Source organism: Phalaenopsis equestris, unplaced genomic scaffold, assembly GCF_001263595.1.
Source record: "Phalaenopsis equestris unplaced genomic scaffold, ASM126359v1 Scaffold001098, whole genome shotgun sequence".
NCBI classification, from domain to species: Eukaryota; Viridiplantae; Streptophyta; class Magnoliopsida; order Asparagales; family Orchidaceae; genus Phalaenopsis; species Phalaenopsis equestris.
Genome location: NW_018165537.1, coordinates 3,472 through 23,484, shown reverse-complemented (window position 1 = coordinate 23,484; position 20,013 = coordinate 3,472). Strand labels below are relative to the sequence as shown.

At 36.1% G+C, this 20,013-nt stretch overlaps 1 protein-coding gene across 1 annotated transcript; it reads left to right on the top strand.

The window, feature by feature from the left end:
• Positions 1–3,427: 3,427 nt before the first annotated feature.
• LOC110033149 (DNA polymerase kappa) lies at positions 3,428–19,812 on the top strand (the record flags this gene model as incomplete). The annotated part of the gene is given in 8 exon segments (XM_020737040.1): positions 3,428–3,582; positions 4,810–4,982; positions 8,155–8,328; positions 8,456–8,579; positions 8,661–8,761; positions 8,897–8,983; positions 18,215–18,310; positions 19,692–19,812. Coding segments are annotated over 8 exon segments (946 nt in total), but the record flags the coding sequence as incomplete, so codon positions are not given.
• Between the last annotated feature and the right edge of the window lie 201 nt (positions 19,813–20,013).

Genomic DNA, 20,013 nt, shown 5'->3' with positions numbered 1-20,013 from the left:
TATTGTATATATATATGTATGTATATATATATGTATATATATATATACTATAATCATATATTTAAGAATTTCTTTTAATGCTTGATTCATGTTTTGATTTGAGGGTATGATAGATAAAATATTTAGACATCTTGAAGCTAAAAACTATTTGATCAAGCAATAACTATTTTCTTAAGTCTCTAAAATTGTAATTTTTTTTAATTTTCCAATTCATAATTTGTTATCAAGATGGTTAATAATATTAAGAATGAGTGATATTCTATCGTGCTTGATAATATAAGTAAGAATGTAAATTTTGAAGTAATTAAATTTGCACTAATCCTTAGGTTTGAGTTTATAAGAATTTTAGCTTATTATGCATTGAAGAAGATCAGCAAAAGTAAAAAGTTGATAGATAATTGATGGGATATCAGCTTTGAAAAGGTTGACCTGAGGAAAATATTTATGGAGCGCACTAGGAGCAATGTTATGAATCATGTCCTTCTAAATCATAATAATATAGTAATATTTTAACTACGATGCTTTGCTTAATTGAAGCTTAAAAGGCTTAGTAAGAATACTCAATGAGAAAACTATCACGAGATATAAGAGTGAGAGGATTAAATAAAGACACAATATATTATAAGGTCGTCATCATCAAGAAGAATGAATCGACCCAATACAAAGCAACAAAATATGTGATATCATTATGAAAATGGGCTTATAAAGCCATCCCAATGATAAGGAGGAAATTTGTAAGAGTCCATTATAGAGAAAGAGATATTAATGCTGAGTTGATCAATAATATGCTATAATGCTCATGGGCAAAAAAAATTTTGCTTTGCTTATGGTTGAAGATGTAAGGGTTGCACAAATTATCCAATTTTAGTTTATATAGTGAATTATAATTTTAAATTAACTCATAATCCTTTTTAAAATTAATTTTCTATAATTGATTGTTATTTTATGATAGTGTATGGAACAAATTAGGGGGGGGGGCGGGTGGCTGGCGGGGGGGAGCCTTATAAGTCTATTATTCTTGTGCTTTTAACCTATTATAATTGGGGATATTAAAAAGAGAGTGACCATTATTTATGAGGAGAAAATAAAAGGAGTGAAAACTGTTGTATATAAAGTTGGAGGAATTTTTTTTCATTTTTAGGAGCTCAAAAGTAACTAGTGGGGAATGGTCAAGTAAGATTAACTCAAATATTAGATGTGTTGATCAATTTTATTTGAACTCTTTACATATAGATGGGAAGGAAAACATATGTGATCAAGGCATTTACCATTGACTCAACCATTCATTTTATTGAAATTCAGAATGTGTGAACAATAACGAGAAGATGAAGAAGGAAAAAGAGATAGAGGATGTTGACTAATCATATACTTTTATATGAACATATACTAAGTTGGAGAAGATGGGAGAGTTTAGCTTATCTCTCACCATATATTATACATTGAAGTGAGGCAAATTTATTGGATTGTCAAAAGATTCAAAAGAACGATAAATATTGATTGGAAATTATAAAAATCCATCAACAAAATACATATATCGGTATAACCGACTCAAGTTAGGTCATGAGTTGCCCAGGGCTCAATTTGACAAATAGTTGTGTCTATCTAAATGAACTGACATGCCAAAGCTAGAGCTATCAACTAGATTTGTTAGCACATGGATTAGATTTTTTTGAAAATTATTATTATATAACACACTTTAAATGAATTAGTATATGAGAGTATAATATATTATATTTTGAACTAGTTAGGTTAAAGCAAACATTATTTTCTTTAATCTTTTTTAGTAACCCATAACCCATAGCATACGCTGATTGTTATCGACTTCAATATGTTGACAAGAAGTTGTCATAATCTTTTGCATTAGGACATTGATTAATTTGTGGCTAAGTTTGCCTTGCACACTTTTTTTGCTTTCCCCTCACAAATAAATAACAATGCTCATTTTTTCTTTATAATTTGTTAAGGATAACCATAAGTTTTTCTCATCAACTCTGTGCAATAGAATAAGATGAAAATTGCTTAGAAAAGTAAGTTGAAAAAAATCTTATGAGTTTATATACAATAATGATTTATTGTATAAAAAAAATATTTTGCTTAATTCTTACATATTTATACATCGTTCTTGCCAATAATTGTTGCTTAGGAGCAACTTTTGTTGTCTTGAATAACATCTTTGGTGATTTATCTTGAAGTAACTCAATTCATCTTCTCCCCTTCTCTAATATGACTCGTTAAGCCTAGCAATACACTAGTATGAAATATCCAAGTGTAATGTTCTTGCATGAAGATATTCATCTTCAATTAAGTGGTCTCACAACCACTATGTGCAATCCTTTTTATCCCTCTATGTTCACTCCCATGATAGCATGCTCCATGCAACGGCAGAGCAAAACAATTTTTTTTAGTTGTAGCACAATTTAATGATTAAATAAAAGAATCTCAATCATTATTATTGGGATTTGGGCTTGACATTAAGGACTATTAAAAAAATATATACAAAATAAAATGTTATTTTAAAAGGATATGAAGTCATTAACTAAATGAGATTTTTATAATAAAATGCACTGTTATTGATGACTTTTAAATTTAATTAATCACTATAGTAATACGAGTAGAAGTATTCTAAATATATTTTTTATCGATGCTTACTAATAAGCTCATACATACAAAGGGAAATAGTGTATCTCGGAAAAAAAAAAGAAGAGACCTCCTCACTTGATCACTATGTTGCCTAACATATTGTTATTCTGTTCACTTTCCTTCTCTCATGCTTCAACAAAAAAACCTAAAGCCTTGAACAAGCTCTGTCGTTCATAAGTTTATCGACATGTGTGAAGTAGAGAAATAGTGTATCATTAGGGATGTAAACGAGCCGAGCTTGAGTGAGCACATGTTTGGCTCGTGTTCGATTTTTTTGAAATTGGATCGTGTTCAAAGTTTCCCGTGAACTGTGAGTTTGTGTTTGACTCGAAACTAACTCGTTTAAATTAATTTAAAAGATAGATATAAGATATTAGATTTGAAACTGCATCAATTATAAGCAATAGAAGGTAGAGAGCCATGCAAACACATGAGCTATTATGAATTCAACTTATGTGAGTGTTTATAGTTCTTTTTATTTCGAGATAAAATTAGTTAAAGAAGATCGAACCAAAGGGTTGTTCGTGTTCAAATATTTTATAATTTAAGTTTAAAAAATTTATTTATGTTCGACTCATTTATTTAACGAATTATATAAACTCGAGTTAGAAACTAAGTACTGAGTTATTCATGATTAACAAATTTTTTTTTTGTGAGTATCATAGTCCCAAGGATGTGCCTTATGTGATCTTAACTTTATTAACGAAGTATTAGATGATCTAAAAAAATTAAATTTAGTATTTAAATGTAAATCCCGAATTACATATTCTCCTAAAGTTCATTTTCCCTTCTTGTTTTGGGAATCCGTCTGCTATCGCCAATCCAGTGAGCGCCGTAGCTATTCTCTCGTTCAAATCGCGCGAATAAGGAGAATGGAAACACCCGCAGAAGGAGAGCGGCCATGGCAATCATATAACACAGTCTACACCAACGCTAAAGCAGGTATTTCAGTCCCTGCCTGCCCTCCCTTTCGAGCAGAATTCCCATTTCAGGCGTTTGTTCGTACTTTAATTCTCGAATTCATATAACTGTGGGGCACTCTTTTATCTTGAAGAAGGGAAACGATTTTCCCGTTTGATTTTTTATTTAGGGTTTTGATGCTGAACTGTGAAAGGTGGGAAGAGAAATGGGTTCTTGTTGTGTAAGTTTGTGTTTTCCACAGAAGGAGTTCTCAATCGTCAAGTTACCTTATACTCCATTCCTCTTGGGGTTAGGCCTCATTTTTCTTATATTAAAACGGGGAAATGAAATAGACTGCACTCAATTACTTGTTTTCTTTTTAGTGGAACTTGTTATGGGATAGAATATATGAGAAGAGGAAATGATATGTGCCATAACCTCATTTTCTCTCCAAAAATAAAAAAAAAAAATCCTTTTTTTTTTTGTGGTGGATAATATTATACAAAACTTTGCTGTCCTTCTACCATTTACTTCTCAATGTCAGGAAAGAGAGCATACGAGTGAATTTTATCTCTATTGAGTCGTGATTAGTACAAAAAGAGTGAACTGTAAATGATTTCTAAGTACCCTCAATAATGTAGGAATGTGGATGTAATGAAAAATGAACATCCTTGCAATATGTAATTTTGCAAGTGCTAAATTTACTAAGCAACGGTGCATCGAACATTTTTTATTGCTGATCAGAGCTCAAATAGGAGGGATATTAGTCTTTTGAAAGCTCAGTTTCACAATTGATATTTTGTGCCTAGGAAATTCTTTCTTTTATAAATTTTGATAAAAGCAATTGAAAGAGTAAGCCGATCTCTAGAGGCTCTTTAAGGTTATGTTACTCGTGAAACATACATCCCCCTTTTATTTAATTTTATATTAGAGATATAACAAATTCTCCTCTTGTTTATGTAAACTTATTCTTGATTCTATGGTCTTGTAACTCATTCAACAACAGCAACAACCTATGGTCTTGTAACTCATTCAACAACAACAACAACAGCAACAACAACAACAAAAACAACAACAACAACAAGCCTTTATCCCACTAAGTGGGGTTAGCTACATGAATCATTGTTCTCCTCTTGTAACTTAAAATGAGAATACACTTTTAACTTGGCTTGCCTAAATTTTTGAATCCCCTTTGATTTCTATTACATTGATGTGATATCTTCTAAATACTACACTTCATTCTAGTATGTTTTAACTATTGTGTTGTAGGTATGGAAGGAGTTGATAAAGAGAAAGTGCAAAGAATTGTTTATGAAATGAGCAAAGGGTCAAAATATTTTGAGAATGAACAGAGGAAGGAGGCATTCATTAAGCAAAAGATTGAAAGTCTGCGTGCTCAAGTTGATAAACTTACAGACAAGGATATTTCTCATTTTCAAATGGTCACTGCACAGAATTCTATTTATTTGTTTTTGCAGCTTTCCTTTTTTGTCTCTGCACTTCATTTAGCGGTCTTATGTGGCGGAATGCTTGTGGCACCTTTGTAAAATTAACTTCTTAAATTATTTTTTCTTTTCTTATATAGTGTTATTAAAATGAAAAGCATATGTATGACACTCCGATTAAAGGACCTTGGCTATTTCCAACAGACAAATTTGAGAATACTTCATATCACACCTTTCATTTGCTAATCAATCTGCAACAACATTTACTTCTCTCTAAATATGGTCAATCTTGAATTAAAGCAATTACCAGCTTCCTTACCTTCAATAATAAATTTTAATATTCATAGCATCCACTTCAATCCACAATTTATTTATAATTTATTGAAGCCAAAGCTCAAAATAACGTGCTGATACCAAAGTTAACCGAAACAACAATAAACAAACAAATTTTATTTACTGCAAAAGCCAATAGGCAATTACAACCAATATCCACAAATAGAAAAGCACAGTAGTACTACACATGACACACGACTAGGGCTGATTTAGGGAGAGTGGTGATGATTTCTAGGCACTTAGAAAGGTGGCGGCAAGGTGGTAGGTGGGTTGGACAACCGATAAAAAATTATAGGTGGTCCGGAGCGGCTGGAAAAACTGCGAGGAGGATTCTGGCAGCTGTCACAGCAGTATAGCTGTATGAAGAATGATTCTGGGCAGCTGGTAGACGGAGGTGACAAAGGGTGTTGGTTCCGGGTGGCTGGGCAAGCAGCAGGGGTGCTGGAGGAATGATTTTGGGTGGCTGGCAGTGAGGAGGCGGCAAGGGGGATGGCTCTATGTGGCTGAAATAGTAGCAGAAATGATTATGGCGACTGATAACATCAACAATGATGCAGGAGGAAGGATTTTCGGTGACTGATAGCAAGGAGGGGGGCGGTTGGGAGAGCAGGAACTGCAGGAAAATAGCCGGGATGTGCTTTTCGAGGTGGCTGCAGCGAGAAGGAATGCGTGGCAGCGAAAAGGGAGAGCTACAAAGGAGTCGGGGAAGGATAAACATCACCTTGGGAGCGAGATATAACGAGAGCATCATTCGACCATTGAGAAGAGTCACTACCTCAAAACGAGAAATAGCCGGAGCACCACTCGCCCTCGAATACAATCCTAGAAGGGAAAAACTGGATGCCGATATCTATCCAGATATAAAACATGAAAAAAAAAAACTAACCTAAAACATGAAAACAACATACTTATAGTCCTAGTGTAAAGAGGAGTGAACCCCACTCCAAATAGGAGGGAAGCCCATGCTTGGAAGGACCATTCGATCCCTCCCTTGCTTGGATCTTGGTGCTTGACGCCCTCATCACATGCCAAAGCAGAAATCTCAACGAGTAGGAATTCTGAATACCTAGACAATCATAAAATGCAAAAACAAGATTATACCATATTCATCCCTTAACAGCCCACAACAGCTTAACCAAGGCTTTCTTTGGCACGACCGTCCACATTTAACTCAAAACAACCAAAGTTCAGGTTTATGCCACAACACAACCGCCGATTAACACAAATTTCGTTTATCAATATTCAAGATTTGGCTAAAAAGAAAATTGCGGCCTTTACAGTAGGGTGGAAGCATCAGGCAACAACAAGGTAAGGGGCTTATCACCTAACATTTTTCTTACCAAAAGAAAACATTATCAACTTATCAGAATTCTCAGCAGCATCTCTATTCTGGCAAAGCGTCTTGCAAATTAAAGAAACTGAGCCCTTTTGGTTACAGACACGGGATTACTACTGTTGCAATATTTATCCCTCATGAAGTTCGACCATAAACTGCTTTGAGACCTGAAGTTCCACCACAATTTGATTGCAATAGCTTGAATCAAGTCTTTTTCACTTGTGAATCCCTTCTACAGGTAAGCTAAACTAATTAACTAATTTCATTGCACCCAATGATTTTTTTTTTTCCTGATTTGATTATCGCTCCAAAGAAATCTATTAAACAACCTTTCAAGTTTACCAATAACCTACTTTCGGAGGATCGTAAACGTGAAGGAAATAAATGGGAATAACGCTCAGAATGATCCTAACCAAAGTTATATGACTTCCTTTTGGAAGAAGGTTATGCTCGCAGCTATAAATCTTCCTTTGAATATTTTTAATAAACTCACCATTTTTAAAGGTCCTCCCCAAATTTTTAAACCAAGGAATTCTTTGCTAAGTTGATTCTGCTGAACAAATCCAATTACTTTTCATATGAAGCCATATTCTTAGAAGCCGCAAATTTACTTTTTAGCTCCATTAATCACAAGTCCTCAAACCTGTTTAAGGCTATCTAAAAACGTAATGAGCCCTTTTACTGAATTGTTAGATGGTCCAAAATTGTGAAAATATTTAACAGCATAAAAGTACAAACAGCTAACCTCTCATCAAGTTGGTGAGTTTGAGGACTAATCAGATTAAACCAAATATCTACTAACTATGAATCTTGTTTAAAATTTTATGTAAAAAATTCCTGATTTTTTTCCTCAATATTGCTTTTGAAAATCTGCTGGTCAGAAAAGTAAAGTTTTGTTACAGCTGCAATTTTTTGGAAATGAAATTGAGGAGGTATCAGATACGTTGCATCTATCTAATCCATGTTATATTGTGCTACCTTCAGATAAATACTGGCCATTTTTTTGACAGCTATGTCTGCTGTGAGAAAATCCAAGCTGGCACTTTACCTCTTTTCTTATTATTATTATAACTGCATCCATTCTAGGAATGCAATTGAAACATTTTGGATGTGACTGAAATTTTTAAATATGTAATTACTCTAGTTTAATTACTCTAGTTCAATGATTTTAGTGTATTTGTTTTATTTCATCAATTTACTTGAAACTCAAGTGTCTGCTAGTCATATTAACTCATTCTTTTTTTGCAATAATTTGCTCTACACGATGTGAAATGTGGATAGACTAGTTCATGATTTTAGATAGCCAAATAATGAGTTTTTATTTGGCGTTTTTAGGATTAGCTATGTTGGTTTACAGTTTTTAATCTGAGAATATCAGATTCTTAGAATTCTGCAAAATAGAGCTTACAGCTTATAGTTGGAAGGTCGATTTATGTGATATTTATAGTGTTCAACAACGCAAATTTACCTATGTTCTTATTGGTTATTATATCATTTCAGATAGCTAATAAAAGGATCTTAGAATTGGAAGCTTCGCGTGATCTTTCAAAAATTTGGCTGCATACAGATATGGATGCCTTTTATGCTGCTGTGGAGTCGTTGGAGAAGCCATCATTGCAGGGAAAGCCTATAGCAGTTGGTGGATTGTCCATGATATCCACTGCAAATTATGAGGTAAGGTGCTAATGCAAATATTTCATGCTCGAGAAGCCGTCCTTAGCCTTGCATTTGGATGTATGAACCGTATTTGGGATAGAAATATATCTTCTAACAGCTGTAAACACATTTATTCGTGATTCAGGCTCGTAAATTTGGTGTTCGTGCAGCGATGCCTGGCTTCATTGCTTGTAAATTATGTCCAGATCTAATCTTTGTACCAACAAATTTTGAAAAATATACTTTCTACAGTGAATTGACAAGAAAAGGTCACATTTACTAATTTTTAAAAGTTATTTTTCATAAATGGTGGCTCATCTCCAATTTGCTTAACTGATTATTTTTCTCAGTATTTCGGAGATATGATCCTGAATTTATTTCAACTAGTCTAGATGAAGCTTACCTCAATATAACTGATGTATGCATCAATAGGGGCATTAGCAGTGATGAAGTAAGTATTGAATGAATAGGTTTTTAATCCAGAAATTTATTTTTTATTATCGGATAGCTCTTTCAGGTATAAGTTTTTTACAGCGTAAATGATAATTACTGATTGCCCATTTCCTTGTCATTGTTCTCCACAAAGGTAGCTGGTGAGCTCAGGAATGCTATTTTTGAGGAAACTGGTCTCACGTGCAGTGCTGGAGTGGCACCCAATCTAATGCTTGCGAAGGTATTGTCATGAAATTTATTTAAATTAATGTTTATGGTTAAGCGTAAGATATATGATAGCTCAAAAAAATATTAGTTTGGCAATAATGTCCAAGCATTTTTTCCCCCTGTGCCTGCTTAGAGGCAAGGCGCAGCCTCTATTTTGAAATTAAAGAATTACTATGGAACACTTAGGCTTCCTTGTTATATTATGTTGACGAATGGTTCATTTTTGGCTTCATTTCATATATAGGTCAGTGATAAGCTGGGAAGAAGAATAAAGAAATAACTTTATTGATGCAAATCTTAAAATCTATATTCATAGTGCAAATCATGTGCTGTGATAAGCATGTGATTATTTATTTATTTTTATTTTTATTTTTTAGGATTGCTTTAGTTGTCTGATTTCATAGTTTTTTTTTTTGTTTTGTTTTGAATATAAGATGCCCGCGATGTTGGGGTCTATGAGAGCAAGATGCTTTCACTAATGTTTCGATTAACTTGCCAGATTAGTTTATTGGTGCGAGTTGTTTTGATTCAGTTAGATTCTCTCAGTCAGATGTTTCGGGTTCTTTGTCCCATTTCAAGTTATTGAGATTGAAGATTTTATTCAACTATAAGGCAACTTTTGCATGTATGCAACCTTGGCACAATTTTTGGATGTTTGTTCACTGTTAGCTTTGTTGCTCTTCATGTCCTCTTAGTGGTTCAAGGATATAATCTTTTGATTCCCTTTTCCAAGCTATCTAGTTATTGTGCAAGGAAGTTCGTCCTCTCCTTGCTGTGCTGCTTATTTCTTTGTAAAATTGTGGATCCAGTACAGTACTATTAAGACCTCCAGCTTCCTTCCTTGGCAGTCTTCGACTTATTGCTTCCTTAAGGCACAATTTTTTAATTTAACATAAATTAAATCTTGTTATTTGGGAATTGTAAAGTTGAAATTGAAACTTGCGATATCTGATCATGTGGGATTATGAGAGTATTAATTTTGAGTCCTTTTGTGCATAAATTGGACCCTTTAGACATGTTTTATGATGATTTATTGAATAGATTTTTGTTTTCTCTCAAGTATGTGTGTTGGTTGGATGCAAACCTAGAATGTAGTATGCTTTGACGGTGAATTTTGGGTGAAGCTTATTGTACCACGTGAAGTTAGGATCTTCATTTTGGTTTCTCCTATGCATCTTTTTTTTAATAAAATTTTGTTAATTATTCATGTGTGACTTTGATTTGATGAAGTTTGCCATATTTTGTTTTCTTTGTTGTGGTTTGAATTTTAAATCGTTTTTGGTTTTCATTCATTCTTAGACTTTTTGCAAATATTTATATATTGAGTACTTTAAAATTACTTTTAGAAATTTAATATGTTTTATTTTGTTTCAAAGTAGACTGATCTTTGTCAAAAGTAAAGTTTAGAAACTATAATTTGTGATATTTGATATATTTTTGTGCATTTTATTTTCGGTTTGTATTAATGATTTATAGACACCATGATATTGTAACAAAAATTAATATCGATGCTTATGGACACATCATTAATTCAACTAGAAATAAGGCATTAATTAGGAAAATTAGTAAAATAACAAACTGTGTGATATGGGTTGGCCTTGTCCTATGTGATAACAATGCCTATATCACATTCAGTATTTTATTTCTGTTAGACCTTAAGAAATTTCTTTTAGTGGATCAATAATTTGAAAGAATTTTCGAGCATTATTATTTATTTGATTTTGAAGGAGTTGAAATGACTGAAATGATACTTGTGTGTATGCTTAATACTATAAACAATTCTTCTTGTATTAGATGAATTTTGGGGCCAAATTCATGACTAATTTAAGAGTCATAAAAAAAGGAAATCAAAACTAGCTGAATATTATACAATGTTTATTAGTCTTGTAGGAAGGAGTTATTTGTCTCGGGACTATTTTTTTACCATTATGTGTTTTATTATTGTTCCCAAGTGATGGAAGCTATAATTCATCAAAAACACCATGTGAGGCTTTGTTTAGAACTTTTAATATTGATGCATATTATTATCATTCTGTTAGAACCACCATACTTCTAATTGAAGTTCCTAAAAGCAAAAACATAGCCTTTATTAAGAGGAAAGGAGTTTATGTATTATTGACTGAATATGTTGGGCCTTTAAGCAGGCATAAATGGGAATGCAATAAAAAAACAAATAAAGGGAATAATACCCTAAATTATGAGGATATCAAAAACATTTCATGTTTGCCTTTATATCATTCCTTTTTGAGTAGGAGCTTCCTCATGATTCACAGAAGGTGCTTGTTTGGGAACTTGTTAATTCTAATTATGAACAGGCTTTGTATCATGAAATCATAGTTCCTGCTCACATCTTAGTGCGATGCCAATGTGCTAGCTTCGCTCCGAACTCGACTGTGTCTGGCTGCACTTGCACTTGTGAGCCTTTTTATACACATGGCTGGTGGGCCCTGTGTTGATCATGCTTGTTTTTCCGCTTTACTATTACGGTTTTGTTTTCATTTGCACCCTTGCTCATGTGCGTGGTATCTCACATGCATCCTAATTGGCGAGCTTCCTCCGGTCTCAATGAATACATGGAATGTAATTTTAGTAGTAGTAGTTCTAGTGGCAGAGTTGTAACTATGAGTGATCAAATCATTAAAAGGTGTGAACGTTTTAGAGTCTATTATCGGGTCTATTATTCAAAGTGATGGTGATATAGATGGGATGTTATTAGTAGAATTCAAGTTGCTTGGTTGAAGTGGAGGAACGCGTCGGGCCTATTGTGTGATAGATAAGCACCGCTTAGATTGAAAGGAAATTTTATATGATGGTGGTGGACCTGCAATGCTCTATGGTGCAGAATTTTAGCCTTTAAAAGAGAAGCATAAAATAAAGTTAAGTTTTGTTGAGATGAGAATGCTTAGGTGGATGAGTGGCTTGACACTTAGAGACAAAATACGAAATGAACATATACGTGATAGGGTTGGTGTAGCACCAGTGGTGGAAAGATTAGAGAGAGTCGTCCTAGATGGTTTGGTCATATTAAGCTGCGACCATCCGATGATTCGGTTAGGAGAGTAGATGTTTTAGATTCGACCTGTGTTAAGAAAGACGGAGGTAGACCGAAAAGTACATAGGCATATTCTATAAAAAATGATCTTAATTTAGTAGAATTAAATGAAAATATGACACTCAATAGGACACAATGAAGAAAAATAATTCATGTAGCTGACCCCTCTTAGTGGGATAAAGACTTGTTGTTGCTGTTATTTTTTTGTGGGTCTTTGGTGCTGATGCTTCGTGGTGTTAGCATTGCATTCTTCTTGCATTCTTTTGGGGGTTGTGGGCCTCTATTTTCATAGCATCTTAAGTGTTGGGCTTTTGCTATTCTTTTTTGCTTCTGTAGCTGTGCTGGATTGCTACCTTTAGCTATAGAGCATGCCAAAGTTACCATTTATCCCTTCTCTTGAATTTGAGCTTTATCCTGTCACATCTCCTATGCCATTGCCTTATGACTGCAAATGATCTAAGCTAGGATTAGAAGGTTCTCCTATGTCATTGCCTCATGTCAATCCTTCCTTGCCATGGATTGGCTGTGTAACTGAAGGGACCCCATTTTTTAGTTACCCTAGGTATATAGGTATGTTATTTTCATGTTCTTGGTCAGTTTTTGCTGTGTTTCTGTTCAGGACAGCTGTCGGCGTCCTAGTTTCTCACTTCTAGGGTTGTATCCAAAGTCGATAGGTGCTTCAGCTGTATGTCGTTTGAGGCGGCGACCTTCTTCCAAGGGCGAGTGACACTTCGACTGTAACTCGTTCCCGAGAAAATATTTATCCCCGACATTCTCTTCCCCGCACGCCTCAATTCACTACTACTCCTCTTTCCTCGCTGCAGCCGCCTAGGACAGCCGTCGTTGCTGTTCTTTCCAACCACCTCCCTTCCACAATCCATGCTGTCCTACTTCTGAATAAGACGCTAGTCCTCCCTCTTGTTGTTTCGGGCAGCCCACAGGCTTCATGGCTGCCCTAGACCAACTGTCCTTTGTTGTTTTACTGCAGTTTTCTCCTTCCCAATCATTGTCCCGGTTTCCACTTCGCTGCCCTCGCTGTCCTAGCCCTCCACCTTCTCTGCCGCAGCCCACAACGCCATCCCTTTGCTGATTTGTTGCCGTTCCAGCCGCCCTCAAGCTCTACCGCACCTCATCTACCTTCTAGAAACCTTATCTGCTAAATCTGCCACTCTCAACACCCTAAACTTCCCATTCCAGCCCACTTAGCCGACCTCCACTCCCCTTGGGATACACTTTAATTGTGTTTGTTTGTGATTGCTATTGTATTTTCCATCCAGTATCTTAGTTGTAACTGCCTATTGGCTTTTTCAATAATAATATTTCTTTTACCTATAGTTGTTCAGGTTAATTCAGATATCATTTGGTATCAGAGCTAACAAAATCTTATTCCTATCTCAGGGTTTCTGACATCTCCTTATATCACTCCCCTAAAAATTTTCTTTTCTCTCCAACCTACATACCTCCTTCCACCTACCTACACCCAAAATCCTAACCACGCCCTCGAGGAGATAATTGCCGGAATCCAATCAAAGAATATACCATGGCTGATATACAATAGCTACTCCGCCAAGTGCTACATCGACTTGAGGCTGCTGAGAAAAGAGGGCAGGATCACCGTCGACCTTAATAGTGAAGTTCGTGAAGGAGTGCAAGAAGAACACATGAATCTCTTCTGTAGGGATGATTCCAGAAGAGAATAAGACAAGCCACAATGCTTTAGGGTACAATGTCAGCAGAGGCCTCAAGCGGAAGTGCCTATTGGAAGATACAAATATGAGGTGCTTGCTGGAGGATGCAGAAATGAGACGCCTGTTATGATACAAAGATGAGGTGCCTATTGGAGGATACAAAGATGAGGTGCCTGCTAGATGATACAAAGATGGAGTGACCGTTAGAAGATATAGTTATACCGGAGTTAACCCAAACCACAATAGAAAAATAGAAAAGTAAAGCTCCGATAAGGAAATCACAGAAAAAGAAGGTGGGAGAAGGGGTTGGCGGTATTGCCTGCCCCTCTATGGGCCACTCGGTCCAATTGGGGCATGGTCCGACGATTTATGCTAGCTGACTGAATCGACTGGCTTTTCCTGCACCCGAGTCCAGGGTTTTCCCTCACCCATGCGGGGTGAAACCTTACCCATACCGAGATGACGTGCCTATTGGAGGATACATAAATCAGAGAATGAAGGTGGTCCTATCAGACTTTGAGAGGAGAATGGATGTAGATGATTTTCTCGAGTGGATGTTGATAATTGAGCGGATCTTTAGATACAAGGAGATGCCCAATGAGAAAAGAGTGAAGCTCGCCACCATCAAACTGAAGAAGGATGCTTGTTTGGTGGGAGGGCTCGAAGAGGGAGTGATGGAGAGAAAGACATGATAAAATCAATTTTTGGGAGGAAATGAAGAAGACAATGCATCGACAATACCCACCCTATTGCTACCAACAATATATTTTCTTGATGCTCCACTACGTGCAACAGAATGAGCTATCAGTGGAGGAGTACACGACATAATGTTTGCAGCTTAAGTTGAAGTATGAGTCGAAGTAGACTGAGGAGCACACCATTTCTAGGTACTTTGGAGGCCTGAAGCGTGTCATCAATAATGTGTTCCAACTGCAACCCTATTAGACACCGAGGGAGGTGTAGACCTTAGTACAAAATGTGGAAACTCAGCATAAGCAGAGAGATAACCACCCCAAGACAAACAACCACTCACATTTGGGCACCTCAGGGAGTGGAGTAGACTGGTAAGGAGCAGAAGAGAGCCACTATGAGTGAGAAGAAGTCTAAGAAAAGTGGCATGCCCATTACAATCCTGGTTAGGAAATGCTTCAGATGCCATGGTTTTGGACACATCACTTTGAACTGCCTGACGGGCTGAGTTGTGTCCTTCATTGAGCAGGGTGCAGTGGAGGAAGTTAGCAATGAAGAGATAGTTGAAGAACACCGTGAGTAGTACCAACTTCCATTGGATGAGGGTGAGATGCTTGTGGTTCAATAGGTCCTTCAGATTGAGGTTACGAGGGAGCAGCAGTGGCTTTGCCACAACATATTCTACACCCATTGTACTGTGATTGAAAATGTATGCTGTCTCATAATCAATGGAGGTAGCAATAAGTGCTGCGCCTACACAAATGTCAGACAAGCTGAGCCTCACGACTCAGACATTCCTAGTCATACTCCTTGACGTGGACGAAGAATAAGAACAAAGGCAACATTGACAGGAGATGCCTTGTGGATTTTTCCATTGGAAATTGGCTACATGATTGGATGTGGTATGACGTGGCGCTCATGGGTGCCTATCACATAATGTTGCAGAGATCGTGGTAATTTGATTTTCGAACTCAACACGATGGATTCAAGAACGCCTACTCATTTGCCAAGGGTGGAAAGCACATGGTTCTCTTACCTTATGCAGAGTTCCAGGTTACAAGTGCTTCTGCCATCGGAAAAGTATCGGTGGGATCGATTTTTGTGATCATAGATGATAGCGAGACTGAAGAACCAATTCCATATATGGGATAGTTGTTGCAGAGAGCGTTTCGAGATATCCTACTTCGCCTCCACCTTCTCTTCTGCAACTCGCAATGTCTTCCCCTTGTTGTTTTGTTGCCGTTCCAGCCACCCTCAAGCTCTACTGAACTTCATCTACCTTCCAGAAATCTTATCCGCTGAATCTGCGACTCTCCAAAACCCCAACCTTCCAATTCCAACCCACCTAGCCGACTTCTTCTCTTATTGGGATTTCAGTGTGTTTGTTGTAACCGCCTATTGCCTTTTCCTGTAATAATATTTACTTTACCTATTGTTGTTTGGGTTAACTCCAGTATCAACACTCTAGCGTGAGAATTTTGAATATCATTTGTTAGCTTTTTAATAACTAATAAAAAAATGTCATAATATTGATATTTGATGTAATCATCGTGTAATTAGAAATTCTTTGTTCGCTTTTCCACTATTAAAAATAATATTCGATGCCCTATAATACATATCTATAATAGTTTTAACCTACTTTTAACGCACACATTTCTTTCTTAATGTATGTCAAGTCAATTCTCATGGTTTTTGATTGTATGCATTTCCCAGATGAATAAAAATCATAATATTTTTTGGCATGAAGCAAAATTTATTATTTGAAATTGATTTGACTTTTCAAAGTTTATGGTCTATTACTCTCCCATAACTCTACTGCTCGACTTGTTTGAAATCTCTGTGATGCCGGAGTTAACTCAAACCATAACTTAGGCACAACTAATTTTATTGTTGAAATATAAAGGACAAGTACAACGATGCTTCCTAACGAGGACACAAAAGACAACCAACAAGGGTACATAGACAATAAAGTAGGCACATAAAACAGTAAAACGAAAGGGTGATTGCAGAAAGTAGACGAAGCACAGATTAGAAACAATTTGAACAACGTCCGCGGGCGGTTGAGAAGTCACCGAGGAGGTTGGTGAAGTGTTGGCAACGACTGGATGGACATCAGAATGAACGACGGTGACTGGAGTGGTGCTGGGAGAACTTGGAGAGGTTGACGGTCCGCGGGAGGTGGCGCGGAGAGGCTAACAACGATGAGATGAGCGCTGCGGAGGGCTGTGACTTACTTGGAGGAGTGCAGGAGGGAGGGGCAGCGCCTGGAGAGAGCTGGGAGGGCTAGGGGACCCGGTGGCTTGCTGCAGGAGATGCTGGAAATGGTCGCAACAGCTGAAGTATGGCTGGGAGGACTCGAACAATTTGTGGGAGAAGCTGGGAGAGCGGCAGCAGTGGAGGGCGATGCCGGGAGGAGGCTGTAAAGTGGAGATACACACCACCTTGGCGGGATACAACTGTAGCACCATGCTTTCAAAGGATACAACCTCAAAAGAGGGGAAAATCCCTAGGAGGATCACCTGGAACATGAAAATCAACTAGGAAAAAAACTTTCTTGACTTGAGAAAATAACAAGCATAAATAGGGGAAGAAGAGAAGACCATAAAGGAAATATCTTGAGAAGGAAAGAGGTGAAGAGTGGAAGTAATGCAACGGCTAGGTGCGCAACAATGGCGAGGAGGTGCGCAACAATGGCGAGAAGGTGCGTAAGACTAGCGAAAGGGGGAAGGAGGCGAGCGGAGAGTGCGGTGTGGGATGCAAGCGATTAAAATGGATCGACATTTTAATACTGTAGACCGGTCCGGTTCGGTAGTTAGATTGGAGCAGTGTCGCGCTCTGCTTGAGGGCGTGTATTTGGACCTCCCTACATCACTATGTAGTTAGCATAGTCTTTGAACATACCCTTTGTTTTTTAATATTAGCACTCAACTAGTTCTTTTCTAATGATTTGACATCCTCTTATCTGAATTTCCACGGAAAATATTTTTTAATCCATCCACCATAATATTTTTTATTAACTCTCCATCTCAGTAAGTATCTAGCCTCATATTGTAAGAAATGTGTACCTCAATATATTTTATTTAAAGCTTAACTCGCTGCATTTTTTTGGACCAATCAGTAATAAATATCATTATTTTTTTCTTTATATTCTTCCTTTTTTTTCCTTAAACTTTCATTAATAATTTCACTTAGTATCTTCTTCTAAGTAAGATCTTATTGCTTTAATTAGTTTTATGTCTTACTAAATGCTTTCTGTAACTTTCTTTCGCATATGTGGATCCTTTGATTGTTGGCCACTATATATTATTTTCTTAGATGCATATTGAAATTGACACTTCTCAGGTGATTCACCCAATTTATATAATAGATTCGAATGATCTACATGTCCCAATAAAAGTCCTAAAAAAATTTCTTGGCTAATGAGGATTCGCTTGTCGCATGTTCAATACTCCCTAGTATCTAATCAAAATTTTCTCTGCAATGTTTGTGAGATTTCTTCCGAGAGGACTTTCTGTAGCTTCCTTCGTTAAAAGTAAACATATAATACCACCTATTTAGTTAGCATAAAGTTAATGCCATTGATGTTGAAAGGTTTAAATGCCATTGCTTTGTTAACGCTATTCTAGATTGGAATCCTTCTTATGGTTTGTGGTTTTGGGTGGACAGTCTTTTTACCAACTTTTAATTATAGTTTTACCTTGATGGCTCAGACTTGATGTTATTTTGGTTTTCTTGGAAGTTGGTATTAAGTATAATTAAATGTGGAAGTAACAACTTGTTCTATTTCTCCAACTGTTTTATTTAAACTTGTTAGGTTTGCTCAGACATTAATAAGCCCAACGGACAGTTCATATTACCAAATGACAGGACGGCTATCATGACTTTTATATCGTCGCTTCCCATTCGTAAGGTATCTTGTCATGTTCTCCTTGAAGTTTATCTTACTAGAGTTCACAGAATTTTTTGTTCTTTTTGAAGTTTGACTGTTTTAAAAGTAGTCTGGAAGAACTAAATGTGATTGAATGTATTTTTTGACGTTGAGCGTAGGCATAATTATAAGGAGTTATTAAATTTTCTCCAACAATCATTAAGACATTATGAATGCTGTTGTACTTAAATTTTAGCGAAGTATGATAAGTCTGTGATGATTAATGTTAAAAAAAAATCATTTCTTCTTGTTTAGGCAATTAAATAGATGTCAAGGTAAAAGTGGCGAAGCTAATGTATTCTGGAAAAGATAACTGAAAAGTGTAAACTGTATTAAAAAAACACTTTAACAATGAAGAAAATTTTATACTGTATTTTTTGGAATAATCCTCGTGCATGCTTGAGAATTTGAATATTTTTTAATCTCTCACAATCTCTTCGTCACTATGTTTTACTGCTCTGCCTAGTTTTTGCTTGAAAAATGACTACTTTACAACTGGCATTTCATCTTGCATGAAGTTGCATTGGAGAACAACCATACTTGTGGACCTGATGAAATATTTGTTAATTATCATTTAATACTTTTAACACCCTAGAATCTGGTCTGCTACCTGTACGATATTATTAATGTTCTTTTTGGGGATCAATGTGCAATTCCCATTTTGCCTTGCCACCTCATTTTTGTCTATGCTTTTCAACTACTATGTTCTTTAGGTATACAGTTAAAGTCACCCTCCATTAATTTTCATGGCGATATGGTGATATTATGCAAACAAACTCAAGCTATTTCTCTCGGAATTTTCTTTTGCTAGTTACTAACTGTGTGACTATCATCGAGAAAAGTATCATGTTTTAATTGCTCATGATTTTTAGAACTTAATGCATATTCGGCCTGAGCAAAATAACCGGAATTTGATAGACTTTTGAATGAAATGTGTACTATTTGATACAAATTTGAAGACATTTTTTTCGGGATTTTTTTTTTCTTTTCTGAGAAGTTGTTGTCTGCCAGAGCATTTCTTTACACATATGCGGTATGCTTTGATTTAGGCTTTATTCTACTCCTATCCTTTTGCATCAACAAGGCCTATGTCATTGATGTTGATATTATTTTTCATCCTTACTTTTTGCATCGAATCTAGGGAAGTTTCTACATTTTTCTTCCGTTGTTTTGATTTGCTTTTAAGCTTCAACAATGTTCTTATCCATACTCATACAATTTTATGCTAAAAAAAGTGTTCTTTGAGCTTTACTATTAACGACCAACTGCTCTGCTATTGGATTGATTAATCATCTCACATTTTATGCATACTTCCTTGATGCTCAATACATCTGATGTGCTGCTTATAGAGTTTTTGTTACAGATAGGGGGTATCGGTAAGGTGACTGAACATATGTTTAGGGATGTCCTTGGAATCAAAACATGTGAGGATATGCTGCAGAAGGGTGCTTTCCTTTGTGCGCTATTTTTAAGTTCTTCAAGTGGTTGGTATTCATGGTATCTTTTCTCATTTGCATCTTTTAAAAACTAAATTGAGAACCTTCCTTCTTTTGAAGCCCAAATGAAACAAATTCTGTTGTATTACTTGACACAAGCAGCCAAAAAATGTGTTTTAAACTCCTCTTTTATTTCAATGTTGAAATTATCTCGTCATTATTGAGATCGGCAAGATCAAGTAAAATACC